The sequence below is a fragment of the Lutjanus erythropterus genome, chromosome 15 (assembly GCF_056507025.1).
Source record: "Lutjanus erythropterus isolate fLutEry1 chromosome 15, fLutEry1.hap2, whole genome shotgun sequence".
NCBI lineage: Eukaryota > Metazoa > Chordata > Actinopteri > Lutjaniformes > Lutjanidae > Lutjanus > Lutjanus erythropterus.
Window position 1 is genome coordinate 22,763,249 of NC_139331.1, and position 25,354 is coordinate 22,788,602.

At 40.8% G+C, this 25,354-nt stretch overlaps 1 protein-coding gene across 9 annotated transcripts in view; it reads left to right on the forward strand.

Annotated features, from left to right (window-relative positions):
* gphnb (gephyrin b) overlaps positions 1-25,354 on the forward strand; it is a 144,871-nt gene that overhangs the window by 52,013 nt on the left and 67,504 nt on the right. For all 9 annotated transcript variants that reach the window (XM_084737143.1, XM_084737146.1, XM_084737140.1 and 6 more), the window contains exons 3-6: positions 12,191-12,248; positions 12,388-12,480; positions 18,771-18,865; positions 20,987-21,053. In XM_084737143.1, the coding sequence (XP_084593269.1) occupies positions 12,191-12,248; positions 12,388-12,480; positions 18,771-18,865; positions 20,987-21,053 (313 nt within the window). The remainder of the gene's footprint in view (positions 1-12,190; positions 12,249-12,387; positions 12,481-18,770; positions 18,866-20,986; positions 21,054-25,354) is intronic.

The following is a 25,354-nucleotide window of genomic DNA, read 5'->3' on the forward strand; positions in this document are numbered from 1 at the left end:
AGTTACTGCAATTAGTCACCTGCAGGGGAGAGACAGATAAGAGGCAACGCAAACTCCCAGATGACGTCACAGGGACCGTCACAGTTAGGTGCTGAAAAAAGTCAAAGCTGACTTGAAGCACGAGACAGGATGAGTTTACTTTTTGTTAATATTTTTCGCTCGGGGATTGCTCAAGTTCTCTTAAGTTGTTGGGTCGTTCCACTTCAGTATAGAAATGTAATTTTTAGGAGAATCAGCCTTTGGTTGTCAGTGTTTTTGCAATAGAAGGAAGCAAGCAACAGTGTAAAAAAAAAAAACGTATTGACATGTAAGAGGTATTTTATGTTGGGTATTTTTATTGTAAAACAATCTTGGTATGTCAGTTAATCATCTGGATGCACTCCATGTCAATTCACTGTGATTATATATCCAAGCATCCACCCTTGTTTGAATTTATGGGTTACAAAGAGATATAAGAGGTGAATTTACAACCTAAATTTTAAAAAAGTTGGCACATTGTGTGAGACATAAATAAAAATTTAATTTTTTAAAAACACTTTTCTTCATTTATTCAATTAGATACAGTGCAAAGATAAGATATTCAGTGTTCAAACTGATAAACTTTATCTGTTTGTGTAAATATATACGCTTGTGAATTTTCAAAAAGTTGGGCAGGGGCTCCTCTCTGATACATCACTTTTTCTTTTAACAACACTGAGTAAGCATTTGGGAACTGAGGGCAATAATTGTTAAAGTTTGAAAGAGCTTGATATATAACTTCAGGTGCTCAACAGTTCAGGGTCTCTGATGAAGACTGAGTGGCAACATGTTGCTCCAAAACCTGTGTGTACTTGTCAGTTTTAATGGGGACGTGACAGTCAGCCACGATGCCACGAGCACTCACACACCCCTACAACATCACAGATTGCAGATCACACTGGTGACAATATGGATTCGTCCTCCTGGGGGTCACGATGTCCATGATTTCCGAAAAACCGCCACAGCTCACTTTTCTCTGCAGGGCTTCTGGATGTTGTTGATATATGGCTTTTTGCTTTTCGTGGCAGTCTTAACTCGCATTTGTAGTTGCAGCGACAAACTGTGTCTACCGACAACGCTTTTCCAAAGTGTTGCAGAGCCCATGTAGTGTCCTTTATACAATTATGTGAGTTTTTAATACAGAGCTGCCTGAGGGTTCAAAGATCACAGACATTCAGTGTTGACTGTCAGCCTTGCCCCTTAATGATATTTTAGATTGTAGATGGAGAAATCCCTACATTCCTCCAGTTTTGTGTTGAGAAATGTTCTTAATCTCCTGGACAGTTTTTTTTTTTCAAAGTGGTGAACCTCACCTCATCCTTTCTTGTGAACGTCTAAGCCTGTCTAGAATGTCCCTTTAATACCCAACCATGATGCTGTCATTTGTTAGCCTGTTTACCTTTTGAATGTTCCAGACAGGTGTTTTGTGATCATTCCACAGATTTCCTAGTCTTTTGTTGCCTCTGTCCCAACTTTTTTGAAATGTGTTGCAGGCATCAAATTCAGAGTGAGAGTATATTTACAAAAAATAATAAAGCTTATTAGTTTGAGCATTAAATATCTCGTCTTTGCACTGTATTCAAGTCAATGCAAGTCAAAGTATTTGCAAATAATTGCATTCTGTTTTTATTCACGTTTTACACAGTGTCACAACTTTTTGGAATTGGCAATTGTCACTTCGTCACTTGGAAACACTCCATGTCAACACATTGTGGTGACGTATCGTAATCTCCATCCTTGTTTGAATTTATGAGCTACAAAGAGATATAAAAAGTGGATTTACATAATTAAATATTTGGATAAAAGTCAAGACGAAGTCTGCACTCATAGCTTCCTAAAGGCCTTTGGACTCCTCTTTAATGTTGCTAGTATAGAGAACTCTTTATTTTTCCAATGGCTAAAATCAACTCATCATAAATTGTGCATAAATCGCATCATCTAGGTAATAAAGAAATGTGATTGGCTGTTGAGAGAGGTTCATTTGTGGCCAGTTTTGGTTCGAAAGTTTGTTGATGTGATCTTGTTGGTCTAGTCTATGGGAAATGAATGGACTTCCAGTGATACCTGATGGTGCCGCTCAGCATGGCTGCAGAGTTAGGGGCTCTGTGCTCCACTCAGGCCACCAGAAAGGTACTTTGGATGAAGGTGTTGTGCACCAGTTAACCGAGAGGGTTGATCTCGGATTAAACAGGGTGCTATTAAACATGTAAATCGGACATTCAGACAGGCATTTGGTGTTAGCGTCCCTGTCTGCTCCGCTGTGCTGCGGTGATGGTAGCCGATGCAGACGGGCTCTGGCCGACCTCCTCTGGCCTGAGCTCCTCCATGCCATGTTAATCCACGCCACACCACGAGTCAGCGGCTCCATCAGGTTGACCAGCCGGAACGCTGTGCCCTGAATGTGCCACTGCTGCTGTGACAGAGACACATAGACAAAGACAGGAAGAGAGAGAGAGAGAGAGAGCGGGGGAAGGAGGAGATGAAGGAGGGAGGAGGGAGTACGGGGCCACAGCAGGACACATAACATAAACTATAATCACAGGCACACAAACACACGCACACACACATTGGCACATATAATCAATCAGTCGGCCCAGTTTGGCATTCAGGAGCATCCAGAGGTGCGTCAGGTGGAGAGAAAAATGATGCATGGCAAAAAAGAGAAAGTAACAGAGGGGGATCAAACAAATGATACCCAGACTCAAGGACACACAGATGAGGCCGGGGCGGATGTGTGTGTGTACATGTGGGTGTCCTTGAGTGTGTCAGTGTATCAGTTTTTTGTATCCATCTTTACCTTTCCAGTGTGAGTGAGTACTTTAGTTTAGATTCATATATTTTTGCATGTCACCAAGAGTGCGTGTGTGTCTGTGTGTGCCTCCCCCCCCTCCCCTCCCGGGCTGTTGAGCCAACTCTGCGTCTCTGCCCTCCAGCGACTTGTGTTGTAACAACCTTTGTCAATTTTACAAATTGTCATGGCTAAGAATAGCCAGAAGTCAATCAGATGGGTGACAGTAGGCCCAATTTCACAGTCAGGAGACAGTCAGGGGACAAGGACACACACAAACACAAACACACGCACACATAAACCTGTGCTGAGATCCAGCCACAATAAGCTTCATAATAACTATCACACATTTTATATGGATTGACTTTTTCATACATGCATTGATAAATTTCATGCAATGTTTAATGCAAAGTTAAGCAGTAACATCACCACCCAGATGCACATCAATAAGTGACTGCAACCACATCGTTAAAGCTGCTGTAATCAATATTTTTATATTAACAATAGTAGAGCTGCAGTGATTAATTAGTTTGAGTCATGTTTTAGGGGGAAAAAAAGTAAAATATCTCTGATTTTAGGTTATTAAAGGAGAAATCTGTAATAAATTTACTGTAATAAATTATAAAATGACTATGACGTCATCGGAGATTAAGGAAACGTGCAAAGTTTAAATACTCACTTCTCTGACAACACTACAGCTGCAGTGTCCTACTTTGAAATTTCTATTCCAGTCCGTAACTTGTGTTATTGTTTGCTTGTTTCATGTTGATTAGAGTTTAAATGAATGCAGAATGTTTACTGAATGAGTCTGTGTCTGTCTGTTGAAAGAAATACTCTTGTAGAAGGAGTAGACGTTTATTACGATTAAACTGAGCAATATGTTAATGGAGTCTGGCAGGCAGTCATCAAACTGAAACTCCAGAGTGTGTATTTTCAGAGCAGTTGGCTTTTGTTTTCAGGATAACAGGCTGAGCTAACAGACAACTGACAGTTATAAACAGCTGATCAACTTACAGTGCAGGACTCGCCATCACTTGTTATTGTCAAATTACAATGTTGTGCTTGTCTTGCACTCCTGATCCTGCAGCCTGCCTGAGTTTGTTTGAGTCTGGAAGGAGGGGGTGAGGGAAACAACTTGCTTCAAAAATAGACTGCATATTAAATAGGATTTCAACCTATTTAATATAGGATCTATGGCTCCAACTCGCTATCCTGACTACTGTACTCATTTTTGGTTGCACAGCTCCTTTAAATGTGAATATTTTCTTTACTCCTTTAAGACAGTAAACTGAATATGAACTGAATATTTGTATCCTAATACCAAACAACTAATCGATTAATCATGAAAATAGTGAACAGATTAATTGACAATGAAAATAATTGTTAGTTGGAGCCCTAACCAAAAGATCAGATGGCCAAGTGTGATGTAAAAGGGGTCACTCAAGCTGGATGCTGGAAAAACTGTCCGTCCATCCGTAGGTCTGTACGTCTGTTCCATTCTTCAACTGGCCAGGTTTTGGAGATCAAAGGTCAAGGTCACGGTGACCTCACAAAACACTTTGACAAATTCATCTGCTAATTATGACAACATTTAACACAAATGCCTGTCACATTTTATATCCAACACATCATATTATGTTGTGCAGAAACACTTGACCCTCCCCTGTAAAAAATAGTCTCTAAGGGGAGACGGCATGTTTCTCACTCTGCCGCTTAGTCTGCTCTGTGGAGCAAACTTATGGCTGCCGACTTCACATTGTTAACCCAATCTGTTACTCTGCTGCTTCAACACTCAGTGACCAGTTACGGCTGCCTCAAAGTGTACCGGTCTACTTCAAAAAATATTGTATTCACTAATTTTATATGCAGTATAACAATAATGCAGCTGAAATAAAACTCAGATGGCTTGACTGACGTGATGTTGGACAGTCTCTAGTGTATCATTCAACATTTGGTCTAGTATTTAAAAAAAGCAAACAAATCCGATTGTAGCACAATTCATATCAAATCAGCACCCAAGTATCATGATGGTATCGATGTGTATCATCCCAGCCCTACTTAGTATTGGATTGGTAATCAATAGGCCTGAAACGTAAAGTAAAGGTATCAGAATTGATATTGCAAAGTAAAAAAAGGTATTGGAACATCATCTAGTCGTTGTGTGATTATAAGCCAATGACCACCAGGCCCATTGACTCACTGGTAAGGGAGATATAAAGCAAAAAAAAAACTACCTTTATGGTCAGTTACAATGATGATTCAGTATGACCACTTTTTTGGGACTCCCTGTAAGTTAAAACAAACATACTTGTGATTACTGTGTGACTCAGCTGGGTGATAGTAAAGTCTGTTCCTGCAGACCTGATAGAAGGTGTAGTTTACATTGCCAGTAATTGAAACATATGAGCGGTGCTTGTTTTGCCACAGATGTTAACTTTGTTGTCTAAATATACGAAGTCTGTTTGAAATGTGGTGTAGCAGGGACGGTTTAGAAAAAAGAAAATGAAATGAAAGGGGCGAGGGGACTGTCAGCGATGGCAGATCTGAACCAGGATGACATTTATTCTGTAAATAAATAGAACGCTTGTGGGGTGGAGTGGTCTGCAGAATATTTTATAGTGCGAGTGCGTACGTGTGTGTGTGTGTGTGTGTTTCTTAGGCGTGTTGTTTAGTGGCTGTGAGTGGAATCATGAGAGTGGAACCCCTCGCTGAGCACTTAGAGCTCTCATCACGGTGGGGGTTTGAAGAGGTGGGCTAGTCGACTCCTCCTCCTCCTCTTCCTCCTCCTCCTCCTCCATCCCTCCATCCTTCTCTTCTATCAGCCAACATGTTGAGAGGTGACCCCTTGAGAGCTTTCCTACATATGGACGAACCAACAACTCAGCTGTAATGGGCTCGACTCCATGCTACTACTGGGAGTGTGGAGACGTGGCCAAGGCTCTTGTCTCCTCCCTGGATGGAGTGTGTGTGTCGGAAAGCAGGAGAAAGAAAGAGGGAGTGAGATTGAGTGCCCTGTACAAAGAGCTTGTATTATTAATGAAATCACCCTGGCAGATGGGTCTTATCTTGGAAGTGTCCCACAACCACTGAGATTTGCAGCTGGCTCACATGCACGCTCGCTCGCTCACACACACACACACACACACACACACACACACACACACACATGCTTTTCCTCTCTCCTGTTAAGTGTGCCCCTGACAGTCTATCTCTCCCTTTTCTCGCTCTTTTCACTCTCTGCCTCTCCCTCTCATCCTGTCTTTCTCTCTTTATCCTCCTCTCTGTGCTCGTCTTTTATTCATAGAAAGATTTGGCCGAGGCGTCCAGGCTTTCAGGCCAAAAAACTACTGCCATGCCCCCCCCCCCCTTTCCATTCCTTCCTCCGCCCGCATCAGGATTTGTCCACACCTCGAGCAAAAAGCCTTTATTCCGGGCTGACTACCTCCGGCCTGCAGTTTGAAGAAGAGCTTTATGTGTCGTAACCCCCTGCAGTAGAAAGAGACATAGATGGGTGTTAGAGATTAAAATGTTGCAGGCCCTTTCCCCTCTAATAGGCTTCCCTCAATTCAGAGCACACCCTCCCAAATACAGCCAAGCACTCTATCTGCAGAGAAACCAGTCATGCTGAAACACATACTTATGCATGTACACAGTTATGTACAAATACACGTTTACATCCATACATGCATATAACATACGTGCATGCACACACCATATACATGCATGTACATTTAGATATATCTAGACAGGTGTGCATGTACAAAGAAACTGTGCATTACATTCATATATACAGATACTGCATATGTGCCTACATATGTATACAAACACATACACATATATGTATTATACAAAATACATGGGGGCCTCGAGACCCCTTCATTGACACATGAAACCCCCTTAAAAAGCCTCAAAAGCAAAATTCTTAGATCACTGGAAGAATCTTTAAAAATTTGTGTCACTTCCAGTTGTCACCAAAAGTGTCTTTAAACTGCACTATGTCCAGTAGTAACTCTTCAAATTGCAAAACATTGTTTCAGAAATAGGAAAACGGAAAACTATTGTTGTGGTGTTTGCTCTTATATTGCCATTGAATACTCTGTCGTATCTGGTAAGGTCTTCTTTGATGGGTGGCGCTGTTGCAAAAAGTCTGCAAATAGGTGTGTATGGTACCTTGGAAAACCAAATGTTTCCCCATACTTCCCAAAGTGCAGTGGGGTTTTCTCTGCTTCGACATCATGGTTACACTTGGTTAAATGTACGGACTCAGTACACTGGGAAAATATATCAAAGAAAAAGCAAAACTGATTACATGATGACTTTGGATTAATTTCTGAAAAGCTCAATCAGAATAAAAACAAAAGCATAGGTACAAGAACCCCCAGTTGACAATTATTTGTACACTGCATGTACTGTATGTAAATGTCAGGGCCGTCATGGTCATGATCTTCACTTATCATGGCCAAAAGAATCCACGATTCCGATATTATCACGATATCTAGACAAAATTTGATAGTGTTTTATCACTGTTTTGGCAAATGTAGGGAGGTGGAAAGCATCTGCAGCCGTAACTGTGACTGATTTAAGAACAAACAGTATGTTGGATTATTTATCTAATGTTTTCATGTCTGCATTATTAGCATGGTATTTGTTAAATATCATGTTTTTTTGTAAATACCTTTACATCATGACATCCCTAGTGTGTGTGCATACAAATAGATTGAATTGCCATTTAGGAGTTTGTGTTCATGTGAGCAGATTTCTGTTCGGGAAGCAGGGTTACTTCGTTTTGGCCTGACTGATTAGTAATGAGTGACGTGTCCACCTTGGTGACGTAAATTCATTTCATTCTAATAAGTCTAAGAAATCCTACTTTAATGAAGGTTATTAGTTTTTATTCGAAACTTATTTTAGGGAGGTGGTGATTCAACTTCCTTTTGTAGAGCTGTTGAATTGTGTTGTGTCATAGTAACAGGTGTTTCTATTATTTTGTCCACCCATTTGCATTAATTAGAGGTGGCGATTGACAGAAACACCTCTCTGCTCTGCATATGCACACACAACACAAACATTATATTCACACATACATATTCTATGTATATACTGTTTTCACACATGTTTATACCCATAAAAATACATATACATCCATATTTACACATTCATACATAAGAAAACAAACATACAATACCTACAACCATACATATGAGACTCACTATATGTACACACATATATCCCTTTGAAGATACATACATAAACTTCCATATTGAACATACATGCGGATAGAAAAATACACACACATATATTGCCCAAATGTAGTGTGTATAGCAAAAATTGACAAACTGCAAATACATTCTTCACTTAAGTGGAGCCACATATGTATATGTCTGTAGTGATACACACACACATATGGGCTCTGCATCACTGTGTGAACGCGTGGTGTTAATGTAATTCAATACAGAAATACCCACAAGCACATATATTATCTCTTCATAAATACAAATGCATCCACAAGCTTCCTGATAAGGTTGTTTCAGTACAGATGCCGGTCAGAAATGTCTTTGATTTGGCCTAAAATGCTGGTTCAGGTATCTGCGATTATGCAAGCTTGTGCACCGAGTTGATACCGTGTAATTTATTAGTCCCCTGCTACTTCGTTTGCCAAATTCTTTTAACCTGAGCCAGGCCATAGACAAAGCTCAGGTACTGGAATACATGAACACACTGTACACACTTTCAAACACATGTATGTACTCCTTCACATACATATATATATATATATATCGCACATGTTGTGTACTGTCTAAGCATGCATACACATCTGTAACCCTAGACAGATTTTGCGTTTATTGATGTGGACATGCATGCACAGATCAATACACAAAGCACATCATGCCCTAAAGATATTTCATGCAACACGCAGAGACACACACAGCACACTCAAAACTGTCCAGTCAACAACATATTGCTCCCTAATTTGCACAGAAATGGCATCCCCGATAGTTACAAAAAATAAAAAAATAAAAAACACAAACAAACACAAACATTCACCGGCACACACAAACTCTCACACACACTCTCTCACGATGAACAACACAGCAACTAGAGGCTTCAGGCAGGAGGGGTTGCCTAGGAAACGGTGGGAAGGAACCCTAGTTATTTGTGTTGAGCATATTTTCATTTGGGCTGAAACAGAGAGGCATAAAAACCCCAGGAGAGGGAGAGAGGTGATTTGTCCTGACAGCTCCTTTACTCTCCCGAGGTGTAACACAGACACACACACACACACACATCAACAGACAAATGCACATGCATGAATACAATCATACACACACACACATGCACACACATACAGAGATGCCAAAAATCCCCTCCTCCTCCTCTCCCTCCCAAACACATCAAGAGAAGTAAATCACTCGTGCTATCACAGGAATGTCAGTAGGGGAGTGTGTGTGTCTGTATATGTGTGTGTGTGTGTGTGCGCAAGTTAGTGGATGCACCGAGTGGCTGTACATGTGCAGTGTTTCATGAAAAAAAGCACTTCTTAAATGATTCTTTCTGACTTCTCTGCCTCTTTTGTCAGGAGAAGACAGCCTCCCTCTGAGTTTCATGCTTCGGCTCCGTGCATGCTTTTGCTGCGGTATTTCTGTGTTGTCTTGCTTCTGCTGCTCCGTCGCACAGTTTGAAAACTGAGCAGAGCCGATGGATTTGGTGAATGGCATTTCCAGGGTGCAAAATTTTATCCTTTGTAACTCGGCGTGTGCGGAGTGAGAGTTTCCATGTGGATAAAAAGCGGCTGAGAGGCAGAGAGAAACCGCGAGTTCATGGGTATTTGTCTGAGGGAGGGTATCATGGCGTTTAAGTGGCTGACGCGGAGGGGAAACATGATGCAGTAGTCTCCCAAAAATAGCGCTTCTTGAAAAAAGAAAAGGGTTACATAAGGGGTGTCTGTGCAGAGCCTTCACCTTGAGCCTGGGGTTGTTCTTTTTGGGGTGTCGTACCCGCCGTGGCCACAGGGGGTCGCCGTGGATCGCTGTTCTGCAGCAGCAGCAACAGCAGCAGCAGCAGCAGCTTTGTCCTTGTCAGAGCTCCCTCTTCAGTGGGCCGTCCTGTGGAAAATCCTTTCAGGAGAGGATGTTCAAGGGCATTCTCTCTCTCCTCCTTTACTTGCTGCTGTATTTTTCACTCAGCTGTCTTCATTTCATCTGGTTCACTCACACTTTTCCCACATCTTCTAAGTCTTTTTGTCATCTGTTCTATTTTCTCTACATCAGTGTTTTTCACAGGTCTGCGTTTTCTTAAATGACAGATGTAGGGTTACTTTTTAAGTCTTGTTTGCTGTCAGAGCAGAAACTGAACAACAGACATTGTTTCAGGCAGACAAACACCACATTTACAAGCTTTGGGGCGCATGTCTGGGATGTGGGACTTTTTTACAGGGGTATTTTCTGCCTTTCTAGGGCTGTCAAGCAAATAAAATTGTGGTTGACTGATTTACTCTACAACCAATCGACTGGTCAGTGGAGGAAAAAACTGCACATTATCTCTGGATTAGGGTCTTCAAGGCTATGGACCCCTTAGCACATAGAAAGACAAAGCAGGGACCCCATACTGCATATATTGCACTTTTGAACCTTCTTTCATCTTGTTTCATACCTGTAGCTGCTAAGTCAGCAGGATGGCTAACGTTAGATGCGTTAACCTCACCCACTGTACTCAGGAGTTTTTTGAGGTGGAGGGTAGGTCAGAGTCTTGTGAAGGTCCAAATGATCCACTGTGGCTCACAAGTGTGTCTGTATACTTGGGATATTAATACAGTTAATTGGCCCATATGTTCAAATAATACATAGCTAATTAATTTACGATTATGAGTAGGTGCCACAGTGACTGATGGGTTTGTCAGTGTTTGTCAACCCCTGCAGTAACTCTGCGGACCATGTAGGGGTCATGTAGATCCATGCTCTAGATGAACTGATCAGCCACAGTGCACAGAGTACACCCTACCTGCTCATCTAGATAGAGCTAATGAAAGTTACACAGTATTGCAAAGCACATGAATCCCTGCAGTTCGACCATTTTATGTAGCGTTATATTCAGCAGCAACACAAACACACACACTGGCAACATGGGTCGCACTTCCATATACAAGCAACGCTAAGCGCTAATGCAGCTCACACTGCAGTAATAAACCTCCACAAAAAGGTACATGAAGAAACAGGTACTGGCATCCTCGTCTTACTCACCGGACCTACGCTGTTGGTATAAGCCTGCTATTGGACAATTGTTTCAGGCGGCATCCGCTATCTGCCCAGGAAGTCCCCAGGAAACAACAACAACTTCCGAGCTCGCAACCTACATGTTGAAAATGGCTAATTAGCACCTGGGTCACTAATGGTATGCATGTAAACAAGCTAGCAGCTGCTACCTTTTCTTTTGCTGTGATCTAGACATTGTAACGCCGAGGCTCACCTCCCCACATCATGGTCCACCAAAACAAGTGCCCCCCAACACTGTTTTGCAGGGACACCGTTGCTGCATCCTGGGCTTATCGCCACCCAAGATGACTGTGATTGGTTTAGAGAAATACAAACACGCCAAAGCGTTTTTTTCCCATATAGCATAATGATGTGTGCAGAGCCAGACTTTTTGCTCAACACTGTGGAGCTCTGTCTATGTGTGAACACTGGCGTCCAACCTGCTACTCTTGTTATTTAATTGTCTTCATCATCGATCATCATCTATCAGCGAGCTGAACAGTGGCCAACCAGCTCAACAAAAGCAGTCTAGTGGAGTAACATTAATGTTACAGTACACACTGATGTTGTCATCAAAAACTTTATCCACTCAGCTTCTGTAGTAATTGGTGCTGCCTCTCAGACATGCAGTAAACAGCCTGTCACAAACATAACATACACCAGGTCTGCATATGTCCCACCCCTGGACAATGATGGACTAAGAAGCGCTTCTCACTTTATTACAGTAACATCAGCGACTGTCCGACCAATGAGAAGTAGGTTGGGCAAAAGCACAACGATCAACCAATCAACCAATTGACTAGAATCTGTTTCTGCTTTGTTGCTCTTAGAAAGGTAGAGGTGAGCCCACAATGTCCTGGGTCCGCTACTTATCCTGCTGATACACTTGCGGCAGTGGGGCAATTAGTCAGGTGATCACCCTGAGTTTAAGCTCTCCACCTCTGCTAAAGGGCTGTTAAGGAAAAACATCACTCCTGACACGGTCCACAGTTCCTTAGCTGACCTTTTTCACCTCCTTGTAGAAAGGTAGCAAAACAAAAGAGGATTTTCTTTCAGGGATCGATAAAGTATCTTGTCTGGAATCTAATACGTTAATAACTGTATCTGTGATCTAATGACTCTCTTCCTCTCTCAGGTTGGGGGGTATGATCTCGGCCTACAAGATAGTGCCAGATGAGATAGACGAAATCAAGGTAGGTAATCTATCAATCTGTCTGTTTATCTACTGAATTTATCTATGTACACCATCTGTCTGTCTCTTTATCTTTAGTGAATGATGATTGTAATTAATCGTGCATGTGTGTGTGTGTGTGTGTGTGTGTGAAACAACAGGAGACTCTGGTGGACTGGTGCGATGAAAAGGAACTTAACCTTATCCTAACCACCGGAGGTACCGGCTTCGCCCCGAGAGACGTCACACCAGAGGTGGGTTTAAATGTGTTGATCACATTTCCCTCCATAAGCAACAATTTTCAAGCTTTTTTTTTTTTTGGTCTTGTTTTGCCTCAAGGTCAAGTTTGTTTATTTGTCATTTCCACATAAAGAAAAACTGACACAAAAATACAGGAAAATACAACAGATTTTTTAGTTTATATGACACAGCAGGACGACATCTGAGCTTCCAAGCATGAGTGTGACGTCAGGGGAAAATGGCTGCTGTGTACACCTGCATGCAAACACAGTTAACAGTGTAGCAGGATTAATAGATGGTGCACTGGAACAAAAAACAGTGAGATTATAACTGTGATTTTTGTTTTGTTGGTTTGTTTTTCGTTTGCTGAAATGCATAAATACACGCTCAAGTGTTGGCTTATCTGTCTTAAAGGAGTTATAGCAAACAATGAAAGCTGATTTTAAATATAATCAGAAACATGTTACGTAAGAATCAACAACAGGTAGGAGTGAAACATTGTAAGAGGTCACGTAAGGGAAATGATGTTATGCAACTACAATAGAGGTATGATTATACCTAATGTGTAAAAGACATTTTATTGTATTTGTCTGACAATGAAACCTTGCTGAAAGGCCGATCTCTCCTGTTGCTGCTTTATTCAGAGAAACTCAGCCTGTTATTGCTGATTGCACCTGTGTGTTGCAGCGCAGATTAACACGCGATGTAATTAGCCCCGTGGTCACATGGGAAATAAAGAGGCAGAAGTTGGATCCTTGTTGACTCACTTTTTTGGGAAAAAGGGATCATGTAGCGAGTGATTCAGAGATAATGGGTGGCAGGTGTCAGTATGGGAGCGTTGTGTGTTAAATAATAGTGTGTATTAGACCTCTGCTGGATGATGATCATAAACCTGGATACTGTTATGATCAATACCAGATTGACAATTTCTTTATTATCATTTCCATTTAAAAAAAAGAAATTAGCAGTTAATACTTGGAATCAAATTAACTAAATATTTCAGATTTTAGCCCCAGATTATAAGGGATGTGTACACATTATCTCAACTAGTAGAATTGTGGACAAACACATTACCACATGTTTGTGAGGAAAAGTGTGGATTATCTGAAGTGGAGTTGTATGAGGTATTTATCCATAGTCAGTGTATTATTTACAGTAGATGGCAGCTGATAAGCCCTCAGTTTGGAGAAAGAGAGGAGAACCAGCACGGAAACTGAGCATTAAACTCCTGTGAGCGGGGTCAGCAGCAGGGTCAACGTATTTTAGATTTTCTTTCTTTCTTTCTTTTTTTTTTTTTAATGGTCTAGCTGACAAAATGAATATCACTTTAACTGTGCGCTCTATTTAAAATATTTTCACTGCCTTTTCTGATGGAAAACTCTCATTATATAAGTCAAATATCGCTCTCTCCTAAAGCAACCTCCATAAGAAGAAAATAGTCATTTTACTTCACGCAACACAGGAGTTGTTATTTTTTTTGTCTGGTGGTTTTGTGAAGAACAATATTTGGTGGTGATTTCCAATCAGAAAAAGCTGTATGACAGCATGGGAAAGCAGTAAAAATATTTTATATTTAGCGTACACTTAAGCTGATATTGATTTTTTTTTGGTTTGTTTGTTTGTTAGCAGCTTCCCGACTGCTACTCCTCTCTGCTTCTCCAAACAGGGGCATGTCGATCAGCATGTACTATTCAAATAATCTGAACTATACCTTCAGGTTTGACATTTGCCTGCCATCATCATGTCATATTCAGTAATAGGGGAAATTCTGGGATACATTAACATACACTGACATGTCATTACAGGCTTCACAAAGTGATTTAATGTACCTGTGCTCATATATATTTTTCTTAATATTTCTGGTCACCATGTCAGATACAACTTTGTGTCAGAATGGATAAAATAGAAAGTTTTAAAGTGTATGAAGACTTTTTGTACCCACTTTATATGAATACACACACTCAGCAGACATATACACAGGTTACTGTACTGTGAATGTAGTATATGTACTGCTGTGCACTCATGCAAGAATTTACATTTGGTCTTTCTCACACAATTTTTAGATTAGAAACATTTTTTGTATTTACGCTGCTGTACTTCTCTTGCACGCACTCAACCACCCACACACACGTATACACACACACGCAAGCAAGCAATTCGGCAGCGGCTGAGCTGTGGTTCTCAGCAGTATCATTGGTCCTCATCAATCACGGTAGACAGCAGCCTTCCTGGAAGAGGGAAGACACGTAGACACTGTAGTCACTGATAATACCTGCTATCTGATTCAACCGTGTGTGCTGGAGACAAAGATATCTCTCTGTCTGTCTCTGTGTGTTTGAAGGCTGTACAAGACACACATGACTGTATTCTGTTCCAGCTGAAAGAAGGACAAACTAAAAGATCACATTTCTGAGATTTAGAGCTCTTTGTGTACTCATTGTATTGTATATTTTTCTATTACAGCAAGTACTACTTGTTGCTGTAATTTACAGTGCCTCTCTGTCTACATTAACAATCAGGATTGATTTAATCTTGAATCAATACAGAAATATGTGTTTTTCTCGTTCAGTTACACAGTTTAATGTTCAGTGAGCTGGAACACACACACCAGAAAGGATACAGGTTGTGTTTTTGCCGGTTTCACTCTCTTTGCAGCGACATAACCAGCTGACATGTGATGAGTTTCTTTTTTATCAAGACCTTAAAGGGGAAGTTCCATCCAAGATCAAAAGTACATATTTTCCTCTTGCCTGTAGTGTTATTCATCTATCTAAATAGTTTTGCTGAGTTGCTGATTTTTGGAGATACTGGCTGTAGAGATGACTGCCTTTTCTTGAATATAATGGCGATAGATGAAACTTGGTTTGTAGTGTTCAAGGCACCAAAAAACAGTTCATAAACACACTTATTGTGAGCAGTTTCATGTAGGAACCACTTTATTTCTGCAGTAGAATCTACTGAAACTAATTTATTTCTACTCAAAATAAAGAAAGTAGTTCCTATTCTTAGTAGTTCCCCACTGCTGTTAAGTTTTTAAAATCTATTTTTTGGCACTTTGAGTCCCACAAGCCGACTGCCATCTGATGATGATTATGCAGATATCTGTTTAAAAGGATTCAAATAAATGCAGTGGAGTTAAAAATACAATCTTTTCCTGTAAAATGTAGAGGAGTAGACATATAAAGTAAAATAAACAGGAAATACTGAAGTGAAGTGGAGTTCAAGTACCTCCAAATGCAGCACCAATGTATTAAGTTACTTTCCATCACTGTTTCTACCCCACATCTCGTTTCATTTTCATCTCATGTCTCATAACTGAATGAGATCAGGCTTTCTTGCTCCATCCTAAGACCCATTTTACTGGCCACATGTTTTTCAGGATGTTTGCAGCTGATATTTTGGTGTTCAGTAGGTAGTACAACATAAATGCTGTGAAAATATGGAAGTTGAAACAATGTGAAAAATGTCTGCATTGCTTTGTAAGTCTTTCTAATGTAAGTTCAGGATGGTTTTAAAAGTTTCTTGCCAACTTTCTCTTACCAAGGTTTGTTTTGATTAGACGTTCACGTTGCACCTCATGTAAAACTACATTAAGGCATTGGCTGGGGTTTTATCTCTTCCTGTTAGTCACCATGGAAAGGAAGTATTCTCTGTTAATCGATTTTCTTATTGCAAGTACATTAGGAAGGGTTGGGGTTAAAGTGAGCAGACAAAACTTTACTTTTAAAAAGTCCATACATTTGGTCAGGGCACTGGTGGAGAATAAAACATTTATTTTAAATCTGAATAATACCAGTTCATACATCCTTTTACATGAGTGTAGCGTGCTTGCAGAGAAACAAAAACCTGTGCTTCCCCAGAGAAGTATTTTTATGATCATATTTTGTCATCATCTTGTCTACCTGACTAATTGATCCTTTGTCTGTCTGAGGTTTGGATAAGTTCAGAAATTTAGTGTAACGTGGTTATCTGGCGCTGTCCGTGGTGCTGAAGTAGCAGATGGACCTTTTCCTTTCAGTCCCGCCCTTCTGTCAGTTTTGTCTCAGATCTATCTCACTTATTTTTTTCCCCTTGAACCTGCAGTAAGACAGAACTATTGCCTAAAACATACAGTATGTCTATTACACCTCTTCTGATTGCCTGTTGAGTCAAACAAACCCATCCTCCTTTTCTTCCAATCACTGACTTTGTATGATGAGGTATAAATCCTGCTTCACCCCTCCCTCCTCTTTCTGCCTCACCCCTCCCCAGTCCCTCCCACACCCTTTCCCTTCTCCTCGTCTCTTTTTCCCCTCCCTCTGTCTCCTCTCCTCTCCTGAGTCCAAGCCCACGATGCTCATCAGTGGCTCCTCTCTCTTTGAAGTCTTTTCTCTACCCTCTCCCTCGCTAATGGTGCGTTTGAAGTGTCACTCAACTCAAGGGCACCCAACACACACAGCTGGAGGAGAAGCCACTATCTTCTCCGCTATCTATCTGTCAAGAACGTGCCGCATCAACCGCAGTCCCGCGAATGTATACGCACTCTCAAACTCACAAACAAATGCATTCGTTGCACATGTCCCTGCAAAGATAGTGAAACTGGCAGAAACCACCACCCTGGAAACCGCATCTATTCCTGCTGGATTTAACGACACAGAATTCACACACTATGTTGAAAATATGATAAATAATCAATTTTTCTGTAGAATCCCAGGCTGCAGGACCAATTGCTCCGATGGACCAAGAGAAAGACATATTCCTGCATTGATTTGAGAGATTGAATCAATCCTGATTGCTAATGGGGGATGTACTGTAGTGTAGATGGGGAGGAGACGGGTCAGATAAGGATTTTTCAGCCCTCAGACAGCTGAGGCATGGATTGTGCAAGAGGGATTGTAAATCAATACTTGAAGGGCATTCCAGATGTTTTGAGACAAGAAGTGCATTCAGGTGTTACAGCTTTATCTCTTTACCAAGACTTCAACAAGATTTTTCAATGAGATATTATTCTTAAGGGCCGATGTAGTGTAATGATGTTGGTGCAGAACTTCAGTGTTCCATTGTTTTCTCTGTTTTCTCTAAATGTAGTCGTTGTAAACCCCTCTGGATTTCAGCCTTGACTAAATACACAAATGTTGTCATTTTGACATGTGGCAAAATGTAAGTTAGAGTTAAACTTGAAGATAGAAACCCAAACCCCAATTCCAAAAAAGTTGTGACGCTTTGTAAAACAGAATTCAATCATATTCAAATCCTTTTTATCTCATGTTCAATTGAACACAGTACAAAGACAAGATATTTAATGTTAAAACTGGTAAAATTTATTGTTTTTTGTAAATATACACTCGTTCTGAATCTGATCCCTGCAACACATTTCAAAAATGCATTAAATTCAAGTTAATCAGAGTTTAAGTTGGAACATGCCCTTATATTATATTATATTCAGTTAAATACAGGTCAAATAGGCCAAAAAATTTTTTGCAAATCACGCATTTTTATTTTATTTAGTTTGAGTACAACTTTTTGGGAATTGGGTGTGTGCAATCTTAGTTTAATGAGGCAAATGTTAAAGCATCTTTTTTTTTTTTTTTTTTTACTATATTTAAGTATACAACTACTGACTTCACACTATATTAGCTAAAACATCTTGATCGCCCCTGGTAGCTGGCTGTTGCACAGGCCATAAACTCTGCCCCCTCCATGTTAGATGGAACATGGGCCAAACAGCAAAAATCACTAAAAGTTTTTGTCCAGTGTGAGGAAGTGGAGACGTGTCATCCAAAAGAGAGATACAATATTGAAAGCACATCATTCTTGTAACCATATTCGCTTTAGAACATGCTGCAGGACCCAATGAATGTCCTGTTGTTCTCTTCTTTTATATCGACATTTATAGTGTCACAACTTTAATCAGCTTTATTAGATCAGTAAAAGTGAAGTTATAACATCTTTATTTCAGTTTAATCCGTAAATCGGTCCCTTTTTATGCTAGCAGCATAATGCGAAGGCTTCAAAATTTAAACTAAATTTAAATGTGGCTTTCTGAAATCACAGATACCCTGTTTTACTGTGTCAGTTACCCCTATCTGCTTTATTAAAGTAAAAATGAACTTTTTCCTCTGTGTCCCGCAACCGTTACGAAATCTGCTTTCAACTGCCCCATACTTAACAACATTTCCCCCTAACTGAAGCATCCCTGAAATGGTTGGAAGCATAGATTTTTCTTTGATCATTTCAGTATAGTAACTTTTATAAGCGTGAGGAACGTGCTTGGTTCGACTATGATCAGACTAATGACCCTCCTCTTCATCTCTCTTCTCCTCAGGCCACTAAGGAGGTGATAGAGCGCGAGGCTCCAGGGATGTCTCTGGCAATGCTGATGGGATCCCTCAACGTCACACCACTAGGCATGCTCTCCAGGTCAGACACGCACTCTCTCACGAACGACACAACCAAAACACTCTTAATTTATGTTAGATTTAATTGTGTTCACAACAACACACAGTTTGCATGTTTTTTTGTAAGTCATTCCATTTGCAAGGAGCATTTAAAGGAATAGTTCAGATTTTTGAAGTGGGGTTGTATGAGGCACATGTCCAGTCAGTGTCAGTGTATTACCTGCAGTCAGTGGCTGACAGCACACCTGCAGTTTGCAGAAACAGGAGGGCTGGAGGAGGAAACTAAACAATGTACTGCAGTGGACAGGATCAGCTGCAAAATCTATTTTAGCCAACTGAAAAAAAGAATCAAGGGGGATTAGTTTAAGTGCACACTGTATTTTCACCACTATACCTTTCCATTAGACAGCCTTTTCCTATGGGAAACTGCCATTATATGAGCCAAGTATCACGCTCTCCAAAGCAACCAGACTCCTTTGGCAAAAGCAGTAATTTTACCCCACAGAACACAGGAATTTCTGGTCCACCACTGTCTCAATCCGTTAGTTTGTGTTATTGTGTGAATGTGGTGAAGTTGCACAAGCTCCTTTTACACTGAAGAAAAAATAAACTAACTCCCACTAACATCTGGCTTTTGTGTGATGAGAAAGGGTACAGTCGGCATGTAGTCCCAGTTCCAGTGACCCTGAAGCAGTCGGGTGTATTTATCGGCCCCAGCTCCGACTGGCAGAGATGGAAACATGACACCCAGTCGGACACGCTAATTTCCATCTATTTTTGGCAGAGGCGCTGAATGCTTGTCACCTCTTTTGCTCCATTTTCATACACTCATGCTGCTGGGTTTGACTCTGTTTGACTGGATGCATCATCCCAGCACCTGATTGAAGGCGTGTATTTTCTGATGAAGCGCTCATCTTTAGTTGAGCATCTAAATGGTGGATTAACATTTTTATTCTTATAAATTCTTCACAATAAATGTTCCCTGTTGTTTTGTTAGCTAAAAGCTTTTATTATGAAGCAGCAAGATCAGGAAATGATGGGTTTTCTTTAGCACTACCTAACTAACTAACTAATGTATAGCTGTAAGCAATAATAAAACAGTAAAATAAAGCAGAAACCTAAAACAACAGAGACACAGGAGAGAAACTAAACTTCAAACCACAGAGATTCAGTTAGAGAAGCTGCACAGTACTGAGAGCTGACTTTTAAAAACCTCTTGCTCTGCTCACCTGCACAGACATGAACTGAGTCTCAGCTTTCCAGCAGACCTAAAAAAACAGAGGGGCAAATTCATCTACTGGCAATGAGAAAAGGGTTGATCACCTACTTTTAGGGGGTTTAGCTGCATTTATTTAAAAAAAACAAACTGTATATTTGCACTAATTTTTGTGTAGAAACAGTATAATAGAAAAAGGCACAGAGATGACCAGCAACTCCCGTGTTCTGTCGGGGAAAAATACTGATTTCACCCATGGAGTTTGGTTGAGCGAGAGAGAGAGAGAGAGAGAGAGAGAGAGAGAGAGAGATATTTGGCTTACATAATGGTGGTTTCCTGTTGGAAAAGGCTGACTGCCAGCAAGGTTAAGTGCTGATAGCGTACACTTAAGCTGATATTGATTTTTTTAGAAGGCTAAAATACATTTTGCTGCTGACCCTGTCCACAGCAGTGCATTGCTTGGCTTCCATGCCAGTTCTCCTCTCTGCTTCTCCAAACTGGAGATGTGTCAGCTGGCGTCTACTGTAGGTAATATATTGACTATTGATGAGTACCTCTTACAACCCCACTTCAAATAATCCAAATTATACCTTTAAGGGCTGTTTTTTTTAGCTCAGCAGGAACAGTACAAGTTAAAATGTCCTGTGACCTCACATTATTCTGTATTCAGACATTCCAGTGAAGCTTTGCAGATCAATAATGTACGGTTCGACTCCTTTCTGTCGCTTAAAGAGGACCAACCCACCTTTTCATGTAAGATAAAATGTTAATTCATCACCTGTGATAAAGCACAGTGGGCTGTGAAACACTTAAGTAAGGCTTTAAGGTGGAGCAAGAACCATATGTCACCATAATCAAGTGCTAACGGACTTTCCTCCTCAGTATTTATATTAACTTTCCCCTCCTCCGTTTGTTCGTGTGTTACAGACCTGTGTGTGGTATCCGAGGGAAGACGCTCATCATTAACTTACCAGGAAGCAAGAAAGGCTCCCAGGTAGGAAGTGCTGCAAACAGCTGTAACAACATCAGTGCTTCTCCTGTTGATGTTATGCTGAGAAACAGATTCACCAGACCAGCAAATGATAAGGAGGTTAAATGCGGGAAACTCATCTCCACCTGATGTAAGCCTGGGGGAGATCATGCGACAGGTCGTGTGTGTGTGCATGTGTGGAGGACCAAGGGGGCTGGAGCAACTGTCCGCAGCTAATCTTGCATACTACTGGACACATCTGCCTAATATTTTTTGTGCACATTTATGACCATATGCTCAAGAACTTTTTGTGGTTGCAGTGATTCAGAATTTCTGAAAAAAAAAAAGAAAAACTTACTTCATTGACTGCTCTGTTTTATACCGACTGCTGATTTCTTACTCCTGTACGGGCGTCACGTCTGTAGGGTCTAGGCTTGTTCAACAGCTGACATCCATAGAAAAGTTTTGTTTCACATGAAACCAGAGCATCTGCCGATTAATTCGATACCTGATGTGTTCTTATCCACGAACGTTTGGCACAATACAAGATGAATAAATCCCAGTATTGTTCACTATGCCACCACTCTGCTATTTGTCTATGCAGTTGCCATATCAGAGCATTCAAGGTTCACTATTAAACAATAAGAGATGTTGACAAAAGAGGTTCACAGCAAAAATTACTGTTATTCACATAATTCTGGACCAATTTTTATGACGTTTGCTTTGTTATAAGAATAAGAAACTGAACATGATAGTGGTTACATGTTAAACTCAGTTATCATAGGAGATTAAATCATCTCTCTGCCAAAACATTAACCACCTGAATACCGTAATGTAATGTTCTCAATAAAAAACAGTGTTTAAATTGAATAAATTTGGACTTATCATCCAGTTTATTGTTTCCTTTAGGCCCCTAGCTACCATTGGTCATGTCCACATTTTTTAATTTGAATATTTCTTAAAATGTTGAATTTAAAAGTTTTATTTATTTTAAAATTAGTTTTATAGTGTGTTGTGAACAGGTTGGCATGCATCATCTCCAGGCACAACTTGTCAAATTATGTATGTATTGTATTTGTATATATTTAACTTAAAGACATTTTTAAACAAAACATTTTCCACCATATTCTCACTGTTATGCCATTTCTAACATGTAGATTCTTGCTTATCGTTGGATAAACTTTGGTTAATAAATGTCAGAACACTTGAAAGATCATTTAGTGTAGTTTCAGTCCTCAATCTGTTTGACAGTGAAAGTGATTTCAATGCAAGAAACTGAACTGAAAAGGAGTAATTTAAAACAAAGCCATGTACCTCTTTGTACGGACCACGTTAGCTTAGCGTTGTGCTAATAACATGACTCGTAATGTAAAGGTCAACTTCACATTAGACATGTTAGGCCTGCACATTATTTGTGATATGGAAATGTATCTACATGCAGCCATCATCTGTGTGTGTGTTTGTATGGGCAGTGTGTGCAGTGCAATGCAGTGTGTGTTTGGATTTGAAGGTGTAAATTAATTTGAATGACTAATTGATGATGTCTGTGCACAGAGCATAGATCTGTGTGTGTTATGATGTATTTATATCTATACAGGCATGTAGATGCAGAGTGCACGTGTGAGTTTGTGTTTACTTTGTGTGTGTGTGTGCGTATGTCTACCCGCTGCTGTCTCCTTCTCCCCCTCCATCTGTCTCCCTCTCTGCTGTGCTGACCTGCACATCTGTCTCTGTCTCGTTACGCTCCCGCTTCTCCTGATCGATTTTAGTATTTCTTTTAATCAATTACGCCACCTCTCCCCCATCTGCTGCCATATTAGTGTCTCCCTCATCAACCTCCAGTTAAAGTTAACGGCACAAGCCGCCCATCGCAGGCTTTTATTACGATGATCTCCTGTCATAAAGATAACGGGGAAGTCCAGCTGAGCCAGCCAGACGAAGCCCCTTATGTCAGAGTGTCGGCTGTGTATCCTTTAGCTGCTCGTTTTGTCTCTTTGACCTCATTTAAACTGCAGATAAAACACGCTCTGCATATGCTGCTCAGATAGTGAACAATTCCATCACAGCTTTACATACTTTTGGTATTTAATATATCTATCTATCTGTTCATGTTGTGATGAGATCTGAGTTTTCAGTCACATCATGACTTTGAATGAAAAGTTTGTGTTCCCTGACTTTTAGCCCAGGGTCGGGATAAGCCCAGATCATTGCACTTCTACTACCTCTGGTGTAAACGTCCATTTATCAGGAACCGATGTGAACATTTTAGAATTTTCTGACTACCCGTTTAGTCTTTTATCCCTGTTCACCCTGGCACCTTTTAGTCCTAGGTTTAATCAATTTTCAGGGGATGATCCTGCAACATCTGGCCTAACCCTGCTCCGGAGCGGGACCGTCAATCCCCAGGCTAAAGTCGGGGTTAGCTCACTTTGGAGTGTGCCAAGATCGTGACAGTATGCAATCTTTCCTAGCCTGGGGCTGACTGCCCCCTTAACCTGGGTTAGCAGTGTGAAAAGCCCTTTTGATGATGGTTAAAAGATGTTGCTTGGTAACCTGTAAAAACATGTAGATCAGCCTAGTGTATAGAATATTTTAATACAGGATCAATTTCCTCCCTGTTTAGGTAACAAGATTAAAAGATATACAGATACATATATTTAGATAACAGCTATCTTCCACACACTGTCAGCTGGTCCGTAGTTCTGTATGATATAAAAACTTTAAAACTTTTGAACTCGTGTCTGGTTTCTTGTCCTCCTGTTGTCCTGGAGAAGTGTTTTAAGATACGTCTAAAATGTAAATGTCCATTTCTTTTCTCACTCTCCGTCTCTTATTCTCTCCACTGTCCTTGTTTCTGTTTTCCTCCTGTTTCTCTTTCTTTCTTCTCCACTCTTTATGTCGGTCTTACTGTTTTTCTGTTGCAGCTCCTTTTTGCTCTCTCCAACTCTGTCTCTCTTAATCTCTCGAGATCTCATCCTCTCTGTCATCCTCTCTCGTCATCTCCTGCAAACCTCCCTCCTCCTCTCAGAACAGCAGTGCCTTCCCCTTTTCCTCCATCCTACTCTCTCCTCTCTGTCTCTCTCTCGCTTGTGTTTCTCATCCGCTGGCAGTATATCCAGGGATTCTGCTCTTTAGTGTTCTTGACAGTTACTCTCCTCCAGGACAAAACAGAGAATAAGAGTAGAGGAAAGAGGAAAAAAAAAAAAAACACTCCTGACGTACCTAAAAAATTTTTCCCGGCACGCAATGAAAGCACAAAACGGGAAAAGGGGGGGAATGTCTCCAGGCTCTTGACACCATCCTCACTCCGTCTTTTTCCCCAGTCCCTCCACACTTCAGCCCTCCTTTCCACGTCTTCCAAAAATGCTCAGATGTGGGCTTCAAACACACCAGCGAGAGGCATAAACAGTCTACTGTGTGCTGAGGGGTTTGGGGTGTGTGTGTGTGTGTGAGTGAAGGGGCGGAAAGGTTAGCTTGTGGCTAACGCAGCAGGGCTAGCGGGCTGGTGGTCAAGTACCGAGATTAACCCATTCAATTGCTTTCATCTCCCAGTCTGAGGCATTCATCTGCTCTCCTTTTTCTATCTTTCATGTACAGCGGCAGATTCTAGTCATGCATACATCCTAGTAGTGTCGATCTATGGGAATTAAATCAAGATTAATATCATCATATTTAATCCAGCCTATGCACACATAAAAACATGGGATGTGGAAGTGGGAAAGGTTGCTCCGAGAGCCCTTTCGCAGCCAGCGTAGATACTGTAAAGTGTGGGGGCGATTAATAATGTATCCTCTCAATGCTTAAAATACACAGGAAGATAAATAATTTCACAGATTAGCTCTTGTCTTGGGAGTGAGGAGAATGGAGCATTTAGCATAGCCGAGGAGCCCACAGGCACACTGACACACAGAGAGACGCCGGAGAGCGAAGCAGAGACGGAGGGAGGAAAAGGGGAGCCAAAGCTAGTATGAATGTAGCCAGAAGGAGGCGCTGTGACCTGCTGAAGTTGAGGAGAAAATCTGTGTTTTTGATTCTGCTGCCTCAAACAGGCTCACACACTGTATTTGTTAGATAGAAATGGGATAACAGTGTTCCTGGTTATAGCTGTGTGCTTTATTTCTCATTTTCCCTGTGTTTGAGTCAAATTAACAGGGCTCCACAAATACGCAACTGGTCAAATTGCAGAACCCCACAATTTTTTGATAAAGGAAAATGTGTGACAAAATACTGTCATAATGGAGCACTGTAGTGCTGCCGAGATGACTCGGGCCTAACAATGTTTTTCTCAAGATGTAAGAACAGACATCAACGAATGTCGCATTATC